General features: G+C 51.0%; 3 protein-coding genes across 3 annotated transcripts; 2 read left to right on the forward strand and 1 right to left on the reverse strand.

Moving 5' to 3' along the window:
• Positions 1–495: 495 nt before the first annotated feature.
• Positions 496–3,446, reverse strand: LOC114808076 (paired immunoglobulin-like type 2 receptor beta). The gene is made up of 3 exons (XM_039910867.1): positions 3,386–3,446; positions 603–959; positions 496–533 (listed from the first exon to the last, which is right to left on the reverse strand). Exons 1-3 carry the CDS (start codon positions 3,444–3,446, stop codon positions 496–498), a joined length of 456 nt encoding a protein of 151 aa, XP_039766801.1.
• A 4,168-nt stretch (positions 3,447–7,614) lies between these two features.
• On the forward strand, positions 7,615–7,998 carry LOC107547246 (histone H4). The gene has a single exon (XM_016226136.3). It carries the CDS (start codon positions 7,633–7,635, stop codon positions 7,942–7,944), a length of 312 nt encoding a protein of 103 aa, XP_016081622.2. The 5' UTR covers positions 7,615–7,632; the 3' UTR covers positions 7,945–7,998.
• A 592-nt stretch (positions 7,999–8,590) lies between these two features.
• Positions 8,591–9,069, forward strand: LOC100087504 (histone H2A type 1). Its single transcript, XM_001517380.4, has one exon. It carries the CDS (start codon positions 8,629–8,631, stop codon positions 9,019–9,021), a length of 393 nt encoding a protein of 130 aa, XP_001517430.3. The 5' UTR covers positions 8,591–8,628; the 3' UTR covers positions 9,022–9,069.
• Positions 9,070–10,735: the final 1,666 nt, after the last annotated feature.

Genomic DNA, 10,735 nt, shown 5'->3' on the forward strand with positions numbered 1-10,735 from the left:
AAGAGTTCTGACGCATTGCATGACACGGTCTTGAGGGTTGAAAATGGGAAAGGAAGATGGGAATTTTGCAACGACTACTGCCACAACCTGCTTTCTGCCTTATGAGGACTCTATATTTCAGACAGGGAGACCAATGGTATTCGTTTTTACTGCGTGCAGGTCACTACCAAGAGCAGGAGAAAGCACAATATGACAGTATACGTTTAATTCTGTCACTTGTCTGCTGTGTGACCTTAGGCAAGTCACTTAATTCCTTGCCTCCTTGAAGTTCTAGCTAAGGGCTACCTCCTCCAGGAAGCTTCCCTTGACGATCATCACCCCCAGCCCAGTCCTTGTCCTCTTTCCCCAGTGCCCCAAGTTGTCCTTGTCGTAACAGAAGCATCAGGTCTTACTCCTGTGGACAATGTGTCTTGTATCTGCTGTGCTCTCTGTGGGTAGGGAATTACTGTGTTTTCTACAGGGTCTCAAGCTCCTGGTTTTTTGAACACCCAGTGCTCAGAAAATTTTTCCTGACCGAGGGGCCAGGAAGGAGACTGAGGGAAAAGAAGGAAAACCATGGTCGAAGGGGGGCCGTATTGGGACTTTGCAGGGTGAAAACTCACCCGGCTCCATCACGGTCAGCAGCGTCCCCCGGGTGTTCTGCCACATTTTCATGCCTTCCGTGGTGAGAACCCTGATCTGGCAGAAGTACAGGGTGCCATCTGTCTTCCTCAAGTCTCTGATCTGTAGAGACCCTGTATGTTTCTCAGGATCCCCGACGAGAGAGTAGCGCCCCTGCTTATCCCTGGAGGAGTCGAAGATCACTGGCCCATGGAAATCTTGCCATCTCCAGATGATGGTCACCTGTGGGGGCTGGACCGGGGTCCAGGTGTGGAAGAAGCTGCAGGGGAGGGTGACGGTGCTGCCTTCGTGGGCCAAGATGTGCGGGACCTGATCCATGACAATGCTTTTTGGAGGCTCTGAAGAGACACAGAGGGAGACGGAGACCATCTGGCTGCCCAGGCTGGTGGGAGAGACCCTCACCCTCTGCTGCGAAAAAGGGCTCGGGCAAGGGGTGAATGCAAAGGGGCAAGCGTGGAGCTTCTCCGGTTGGCCGGGTCCTGGAGAAGGGAGGTCTAGGGGCTGAGGGGTGAGTGCTGGGGGCTGGGTGGCACAGGACACCTGAACCCAGCCCTGGGTGCCGTTGGGGAAACCCTGCCATGGCTTAGTGGAAAAAGCACTGACTTGGGAGTCAGAGAACGTGGGTTCTAATCCTGCCACCGCCACTTGTCCGCTGTTTGACCTTGGTCAAGGCACTTTTCTGTGCCTCTGAAAAATGGAGATTAAGACTGTGAGCCCCATGGGGGACAACCTGATTACCTTGTATTTATCCCAACTCTTAAAGGAGTGCTTGGCACATAGTAAGTGCTTTAAAGATACCATAACTATTATTATTATTATAACTTCTTCTGCTGCCTCTCTATTTCCAGGTCAAAGATAACACTACTTTTCACTAGGGCCCCCACCACCTCCCCTCCTCCCAAACATAGAGAGACACAAACACACATACACACATATTCACATACACATATAGAAGTCTACGCAGATCTACATCTCCGCCCCTGTCCTCTCCCCCTCCCTTCAGGCTCGCATCTCCTCCTGCCTCCGGGACGTCTCCACCTGGATGTCTGCCCGCCACCTAAAACTCAACATGAGCAAGACTGAGCTCCTCATCTTCCCTCCCAAGCCCGGTCCGCTCCCAGACTTCTCCATCACCGTGGATGGCACGACCATCCTTCCCGTCCCGCAGGCCCGCAATCTCGGTGTCATCCTTGACTCGTCCCTCTCGTTCACCCCACACATCCTATCCGTTACCAAGACCTGCCGGTTTCACCTCTACAATATCGCCAAGATCCGCCCTTTCCTCTCCACCCAAACGGCTACCTTACTATTACGGGCTCTCGTTATATCCCGGCTAGACTACTGTGTCAGCCTTCTCTCTGACCTCCCTTCCTCCTCTCTCGCCCCGCTCCGGTCTATTCTTCACTCCGCTGCCCGGCTCATCTTCCTGCAGAAACGATCTGGGCATGTCACTCCCCTTCTTAAACAACTCCAGTGGTTGCCTATCGACCTCCGCTCCAAACAAAATCTCCTCACTCTAGGCTTCAAGGCTCTCCATCACCTTGCCCCTTCCTACCTCTCCTCCCTTCTCTCTTTCTACCGCCCACCCCGCACGCTCCGCTCCTCTGCCGCCCACCTCCTCGCCGTCCCTCGGTCTCGCCTATCCCGCCGTCGACCCCTGGGTCACGTCCTCCCGCGGTCCTGGAACGCCCTCCCTCCTCACCTCCGCCAAACTGATTCTCTTTCCCTCTTCAAAACCTTACTTAAAAATCACCTCCTCCAAGAGGCCTTCCCAGACTGAGCTCCTCTTCCCCCTCTACTCCCTCTGCCATCCCCCCTTTACCTCTCCGCAGCTAAAGCCTCATTTTCCCCTTTTCCCTCTGCTCCTCCACCTCTCCCTTCCCATCCCCACAGCACCGTACCCGTCCGCTCAACTGTATATATTTTCGTTACCCTATTTATTTTGTTAATGAATTGTACATCGCCTTGATTCTATTTAGTTGCCATTGTTTTTACGAGATGTTCTTCCCCTTGACGCTGTTTAGTGCCATTGTTCTTGTCTGTCCGTCTCCCCCGATTAGACTGTAAGCCCGTCAAACGGCAGGGACTGTCTCTATCTGTTGCCGACTTGTTCATCCCAAGCGCTTAGTACAGTGCTCTGCACATAGTAAGCGCTCAATAAATACTATTGAATGAATGAATGAAAGTCCACAAAGTCACCTCCCAGAGGGGTAGGGAAAGGCACAAGGCTGGCTCAGAAAGGAGGTCCCAACCAGCCCTTTTCAAACAGGGCCCTGTCTCATTCTCTACTCCTTAATGGCTCTAATCATGTCCTACATGGGACTCACAATCCAAGTAGGAGGGAGAACGGGTACTAAATCCCCATTTTGCCCATGAGGGAACTGAGGCAGAGAGAAATGAAGTGACTTGCCCAAGGACCCTCAGCAGGCAAATGGCAAAACCAGGATTAGAACACAAGACCTCAGACTCCCAGGCCCATGCTCTTTCTACTAGGCCACACACACACATTCGCACAGATACACATACAGACTCCCGCAGGCAATCAGTCGGTCATGTATTAATTGAGCACTTACCGTCTGCAGAGCACTGGACTAAGCACTTGGGAGAGTACAATATAACAGTTGGTAGACAAGTTTCCTGCCCACAACGATCTTACACAACCACCCAGAAACATATAGACCCACACAGATACAAACCCACTCAAATACCACAAAGACACACACATAGAAACTCACACACACACACACACAAGCATTCGCCTCACCTTGTTGCTCCACACTCCAGAATGGCAACTCCAACAGCAGAAAAGCCAGGAGGGGCCTCATTGCCCCCGCCCATCCTACCGGAGGGACCTGCTGGGGGGTCCCCATCCACCCTCCCCCTTCCTTTCAGAAGCTCACAAACCGTGGTACTCCAGTACAAGAGGAGACAGTGGCTTGACTCCCATTGGGAAACAGACAATCCGACTAGCAAAGAAAGGCAGGAACGAGTCCCTCCCCACAGTACCCTCCCCACCGGGCTCCCCAAGGGGTGCCCAAGTCAGGACCCACCTCTACCACGTAGAGGGGTGAAACCCAGAAGGGGCAGAGAGAGGTGGAAGTTAAATGCCTCCCGGACCCCTGGCCGGGGAAATGGGTGGGGCATGTGGGAGGGGGAAAGTAGTGAGAAACCAGCCTTTTCCTCTTTTTCTGTAACTCCTTTCCTCTGCAGAAGACTGCAATGACCCGCCTTATGTAGCCTTCTTAGTTCTCAAATTCTCTGCCTTTCACTCATTCATTCATTAAATCGTATTTACTGAGCGCTTACTATGTGCACAGCACTGTACTAAGCGCTTGGAATGTACAATTCGGCAACAGATAGAGACAATCCCTGCCCAACAACAGGCTCACAGACTAAACGGGGGAGACAGACAACAAAACAAAACAGAACAAAACAAAACAAGTAGTTCGGCGTCCATATCATGAAGATAAATAGAATCGTAAATATATACACATCATTAACAAAATAAATAGAGTAATAAATAATATATACAAATATGCACAAGTGCTGTGGGGAGGGAAAAGGGGAAGAGCAGAGGGCTGGAGAAGGGGGAATGGGAGGGGAGGAGAAGCACAGGGAAAGGGAGGGCTCAGTCTGAGAAGGCCTCCTGGAGGAGGTGAGCTCTGAGTAGGGCTTTGAAGAGGGGAAGAGAGTTAGTTTGGCGGATGTGAGGAGGGAGGGCATTCCAAGTCAGCAGTAGGATGTGGGCCAGGGATCGACGCGGGACAGGCGAGAACGAGGGACTGTAAGGAGGTGAGTGGCAGAGAAGCGGAGTGTATGGGGTGGGCAGTAGGAGAGAAGGGAGGTGAGGTAGAAGGGGGCAAGGTGATGGAGAGCTTTGAAACCAAGAGCGAGGAGTTTTTGTTCCGTGCGAAGGTTGATAGGCAACCACTGGAGGTTTTTGAGGAGGGGAGTGACATGCCCAGAGCTTTTCTGTAGATGGATGATCCTGGCAACAGAATGAAGAATAAACTGGAGCGGGGAGAGCCAGGAGGATGAGAGATCAGAGAGGAGGCTGATCCAATAATCCAGTCGGGATATTACGAGACCTTGTACCAGCACGGTAGCCGTTTGGACGGAGAGGAAAGGGTGGATCTTGGCGATATTGTGAAGGTGAGATTGGCAGGTTTTGGTGATGGATTGGATGTGTGGGGTGAATGAGAGAGAAGAGTCAAGGATGACACCAAGGTTCCGGGCCTGGGAGACGGGAAGGATGATAGTGCCATCCACAGTGACAGGGAAGTCAGGGAGAGGACAGGGTTTGGGAGGGAAGATAAGGAGCTCAGTCTTGGACATGTTGAGTTTTACGTGGTGGACCGACATCCGGGTGGAGACGTCTTGGAGGCAGGAGGAGATACGAGCCTGGAGGGAGGGGGAGAGAACAAGGGAGGAGATGTAGATTTGGGTGTCATCTGTGAAGAGATGACAGTTGAAGTCATGGGAGCGAATGAGTTCACCAAGGGAGTGAGTATAGCTGGAGAACAGAAGAGGGCCAAGAACTGACCCTTGAGGAACCCCAACAGTTAGTAGTTGGGAGGGGGAGCCCGCGAAGGAGACCGAGAATGAACGGCCAGAGAGATGAGGATAATCAGGAGAGGACGGAGTCTATAAAGCCAAGGTTAGATAATGTGTTGAGGAGAAGGGGATGGTCGACAGTGTGAAAGGCAGCTGAGAGGTCGAGGAGGATTAGGATAGAGTAGGAGCCATTGGATTTGGCAGGAAGGAGATCATTGGTGACCTTTGAGAGGGCAGTTTCAGTGGAGTGGAGGGGACAGAAGCCAGATTGGAGGGGGTCCAGGAGAGAGCTGGAGTTAAGGAATTCAAGGCAGTGAGTGGAGACAACACGTTCTAGGAGTTGGGAGCGGAAGGGCAGGAGGGAAATAGGATGATAACGGAAGGGGAAGTGGGGTCAAGAGAAGGCTTTTTTAGGATGAGGGAGATATGGGCATGTTTGAAGGCAGCGGGGAAGAAGCCGTAGGAGGGTGAGTAGTTAAAGATGGAAGTTAAAGAGGGGAGGAGGCAAGGTGCGATAATTTTCATAAGGTGAGCGGGAATGGGGTCTGAAGCACAGGTGGAGGGGGTGGCACTTGCGAGAAGGGAGGACCTCTCCTCTGAGCATACTGCTGGGAAGGATGGAAAATAGGGGAGAGGGTTAAGAGCTGGGGGACATGGAGAAAGGGAAGGGGTGACTTCGGGGAGCTCAGACCTAATGATGTTAATTTTCATAATGAAGTAGGTGGCCAGCTGGTTGGGGGTGAGGGATGGAGGACATGCTTCCCCACTCTGCCTCTGATTGTTCACGATTATGACTTTCCCTTGTTCCTCCTTCCTCTTCTCCACCTGCCCTCAACATCTCCATGCCATTTTGCCCCTAGACCAACCTGATTAGCTTGTATCTTCCCCAGCATAAGATATACTTGACCCTAATAGATAGCCATCTTCAACTGTTCACTCTCCAGTGGCTTCTTCCCCACTGCTTTCAAACAAGTCCATGTCTCCCCATCCTAAAAAAATCCTCTCCTTGACCCCAAGGCTCCTTCGAGTGATCGCCCCATCTCCCTCCTACCAATCCTCTCCAAACTACTTGAGCGAGTTGTCTACACCCACTGTCTCAAATTCCTCTCCTCCATTTCTCTCCTTGACCCCAGCCAATCTGGCTTCCATCCCCTTTATTCCACAAAACCTACCCTCTCAAAAGTCACCAGTGATCTCCTTCTTGCCAAATCCAACACCCTCTATTCCATCGCGATCCTCCTTGACCTCTCAGCTGCTACGCTGTCGACCAACCCCATCTCCTGAAAACATTATCCAACCTTGACTTCACTGACACTGTCCTCTTATCTCTCCTCAGAGAACGTGAGTTTCTAATCCCAGCTCCACCATTTGTCTGCTGTGTGACCTAGGGCAAGTCACTTAACTTCTCTGGATCTCAGTTCCCTCATCTGTAAAATGGGGGTTAAAGACTGTGAGTCCCACAGGGGACAACCGATTACCTCTTATCTGCCCCAGCACTTAGAACAGTGCCGGGGCACATAGTAAGCACTTAACGAATACCATCATTATTCATTCAATCGTATTTATTGAGCACTTACTGTGTGCAGAGCACTATGCAAAGCACTTGGAAATTACAATTCAGGAACAAATAGAGACAATCCCTACCCTTATTTCCACTAGGCCACGCTACTTATACTGACCTTTTATACATCCTCCACGCCTACTTACTAAAAAAGAAAAAAAGGTGCTATTTGTTAAGCACTTACTATGTGCAAAGCACTGTTCTAAGCGCTGGGGGATACAAGGTGATCAGGTTGTCCCACGTGGGGCTCACAGTTTTAATCCCCATTTTACAGGTGAGGTACCTGAGGCACAGAGAAGTTAAGTGACTTGCCCAAAGTCACACAGCTGGCAAGCGGCAGAGTCGGAATTAGAACCCAGGCCCTCAGACTCCCGAGCCCGGGCTCTTTCCACTGAGCCACGCTGCTTCTCTAAGCTGCTACCCAGTAAGCACTTAATAAACACAGTTTAAAAAGCAATGGCATGTACTCGGCCCTTATTGTCATTCAATCAAACGTTTTGCTGCGTGTTCTGTACTAAGCGCTTGGGAAAGTCCAATTCCATAGAATGGGTAGATACGATCCCTCAGCGAAAGTATCTCACGGTGCAAGGACCGTGTCTCTGGCATATCGGAGAACGGCTAAGAAATCTCTCCGTGTCGCAAGATCACATTTGAAGCAAAACTCGCATTGCAGATAAGAAATGGAAGAAAGGGTGTCTCAATGCACTTCGTCTCCTTCCAGTTCTTTCCCCCGCCCGCCGCGCCGGCGGCTCCGCGGTGTGGTTTCCCAAGGTGGGGGCGGGGAAGGGGCGGGAAAGCGCGCCGGCAATTCGGCAGTTTTCAAACAGGTCGGACTACAGGGTATATAAGGCAAAGCTCGTTGCGCGGCCTTTGTTAGTCAGTTAGTGGTTGACAAGATGTCCGGTCGGGGCAAAGGTGGTAAGGGGCTGGGGAAAGGCGGCGCTAAACGCCATAGGAAGGTGCTGCGGGATAACATCCAGGGCATCACCAAGCCTGCCATCCGTCGCTTGGCTCGCCGTGGAGGAGTCAAGCGCATTTCCGGGCTGATCTACGAGGAGACCCGCGGGGTGCTCAAGGTTTTCCTGGAGAACGTCATCCGGGACGCCGTTACCTATACGGAGCACGCCAAGAGGAAGACCGTTACTGCCATGGACGTCGTTTACGCTCTGAAGCGTCAAGGCCGCACCCTCTACGGCTTCGGCGGTTGAGTCTGACTTGAAGCCCCTTTCAACAACCCAAACGGTCCTTTTCAGGACCACCCACAGCGTCACGCAAAGAGCTCTACCATTATTGCATAAGAATACTAGTGCTGGTATTAAGTTTGGGTCCATCCTAGTGCTTTGCATTCAGTAAGTGCTTAACAGATGGCACTATTGGTAAAACTGATTATGAGTAATGACGTTGGTAGTAAGCGCTTATGTGTAGAGCGCTGGGGGAGATACAGGTTGTCGTACGTGAGAGTCCGTCTTAATCTCCATTTTGCAAAAGAGGTATCTGAGGCACAGAGAAGTTGTGACTTGCCTATAGTCACACAGCTGCCCAAGTGGCTGAGGCGGGATTCGAACCCATGACCTCTGACTCCCAAGCCTGGGGTCTTTCCACTGAGATGAATATGACACGGGAAAGGGTTCATTTCTTTGAAAAAAAAAAAAAGGGAAGAGCCAGGGTATTCTGGCTGATTGAACAGCGGTGTTTTGAACCGGCGCTTATGTGTGAGGCCTATGTAAATAAAGGGATTCAAATCCTGGTTTTTCATTGGTCGCTAGAAAATGGGGTGACAGCCAATCACAAACCGACAATTACATCCCCTCATTAACTATAAAAGGTCTTATCTGTAAGGCGTTCCACATTCTCCTCCCCTACTTGTTGTCGAGTACTGCTACTCTGTCGCCATGTCCGGTCGCGGAAAGCAGGGCGGAAAGGCTCGGGCCAAGGCCAAGTCCCGCTCGTCCCGGGCGGGGCTGCAGTTCCCGGTGGGCCGCGTCCACCGGCTGCTGCGCAAGGGCAACTACGCGGAGCGGGTGGGGGCGGGCGCGCCCGTCTACCTGGCCGCCGTGCTCGAGTACCTGACGGCCGAGATCCTGGAGCTGGCGGGCAACGCGGCCCGCGACAACAAGAAGACCCGCATCATCCCGCGGCACCTGCAGCTGGCCATCCGCAACGACGAGGAGCTCAACAAGCTGCTGGGCAAGGTCACCATCGCCCAGGGCGGCGTCCTGCCCAACATCCAGGCCGTGCTGCTGCCCAAGAAGACCGAGAGCCACCACAAGGCTAAAGGCAAATAAATCCGGCAAGGAGAAACAATCTGAACCCAAAGGCTCTTTTCAGAGCCACCTACACCCTCAAGAAAAAAGCTGTTATTCGATTGTATGGTTATGTGATTCAGGAAATGGCTGAACCCCAGCTGCTTGCATAGGAGAGTAGAATATTTGGTAGATTCATTGTTTATTTACAAGGACCTTCTATACCGTCTAGGCCTCAACTCTGCTGCTAAAAAATCGTTTTACTAAAAAATCAGACCACGTCTCCCCATTCCTCAAAAATCTCCCATGGTTGCCCACCCACGTAACACATGAAAAAAAAAATTTTACCACTGCTTTAAAGCAGTCGATCAACTTCTGATTTCCTACTATAAGGTGACCGACAAACCACTCCTCCAATGCCAACATGTTGGCTGTACCTCTCGTCTATCTCACTGCCCATCCCTTGCCCACCTCTAGCCCACTTCTTGCCCCCCTCCTGCCTCTGGTCTGGAACTCCTCGATCCACAGAGGTTAGGTGTTCGAGGCCAGGCCTTCCCAACCAAGCGCTCATTTTCCCTATTCTCTCTCCCTTTTGTCATCTATGTACTTGTTTCTATGCCCTTAAAGCACTTAGCCACCCCACCCTCAGTCCTGCAACACTTTTGTACACATCCTTAATTCATTTGAGTGTCTTTCTCCCCCTCCAGTCTCCCGATGGACCGTGCTTGTGTCTATGAATTCTGCTGAATTCTCCCAAGTGCTTAGTTCAGTGCTCTGCACACAGTAAGTGATCAATAAATTCCATTGACTGACCATAGTTGACATGGGAGATTTGGAATGGTAAAGCAATAGAGATATTTGACTGAAAAATAACAGGCCAGGGGAACCTTCAGCTTATCTACTCACAGAGAATGTAATAATAGTGTAGCAGTAACCACAGAACTTCACTGATAGGCTTCTGCGAAGTCCTGGGAAAATGCAACAGCGGGGAAACATTCCCGGCCAACAGAAACTAAGAATCTAACAGACGAGGCAGGGACACAATAGTATCCAAAAGTTGGAAGAGAGGAGATGAGCCGCATAACAAAAAACTAGGACACAATCTCTGTGAACCTTCAATTCAATAAACAGTTGAATAATTGCATATGCCAAAATAGGTATGATGGCTTGCTAGGGATTTGGGTTGAACAGTAGGGAATCGAGAGTTAAGGAAGATATACAACTAAGGGGAAAGGAGGAAGAGAGACAAGAGCTTTCTTTCGATTTTATGTCTTTTCATCTTTAACAGTATTTGTTAAGTGTTTATTATGTGCCAAGAACTGTATGAATCAGCACAGGGTTGAATGCAAGATCATCAAGTTGGACACCGTCCATGGCCCACGTGGGGTTCTCAGCCTTAATCCCCATTTCACAGATGAGGTAACCGAGGCACAGAGAAGTGACTTGCCGAAGATCAAAGAGCAGACAAGTGGCGGAGGAGGAATTGGAACCCATCACCTTCTGACTCCCAGGGCCGCGCTCTTTCCTCTGGGCCACGGTTCTTCCCTTTCTCCCCACCCCCTGTAGATCGCGAGTTTACGACGAACGAGGGACGATCAAAATTCTCGCCCCCGATTTTTACTAGGTGCTTAATAGACTACTTCGCTCATCGTAAAGGATAATGGCGGTCATTACCCCAAGCTTCGAGGAGGAACAAACACAGATCAGATACTAACAAGGCTGAAGCGATTTTAATAAGTGGCCAATCACATTGGGC

This window comes from Ornithorhynchus anatinus, chromosome X5, assembly GCF_004115215.2.
Source record: "Ornithorhynchus anatinus isolate Pmale09 chromosome X5, mOrnAna1.pri.v4, whole genome shotgun sequence".
Taxonomy (NCBI): Eukaryota; Metazoa; Chordata; class Mammalia; order Monotremata; family Ornithorhynchidae; genus Ornithorhynchus; species Ornithorhynchus anatinus.

Bases quoted from the DNA above. Each gene is read 5' to 3' on its own strand.
- LOC100087504 (XM_001517380.4), top strand. From the start codon at position 8,629: ATGTCCGGTCGCGGAAAGCAGGGCGGAAAGGCTCGGGCCAAGGCCAAG.
- LOC107547246 (XM_016226136.3), top strand. From the start codon at position 7,633: ATGTCCGGTCGGGGCAAAGGTGGTAAGGGGCTGGGGAAAGGCGGCGCT.
- LOC114808076 (XM_039910867.1), bottom strand. From the start codon at position 3,446: ATGAGGCCCCTCCTGGCTTTTCTGCTGTTGGAGTTGCCATTCTGGAGT. The intron at 960-3,385 runs GTGAGGCGAATG...GTGTCTCTTCAG, and splicing joins CTGGAGTGTGGAGCAACAAG to AGCCTCCAAAAAGCATTGTC. The intron at 534-602 runs GTGAGTTTTCAC...CTTTTCCCTCAG, and splicing joins GCTGACCGTGATGGAGCCGG to TCTCCTTCCTGGCCCCTCGG.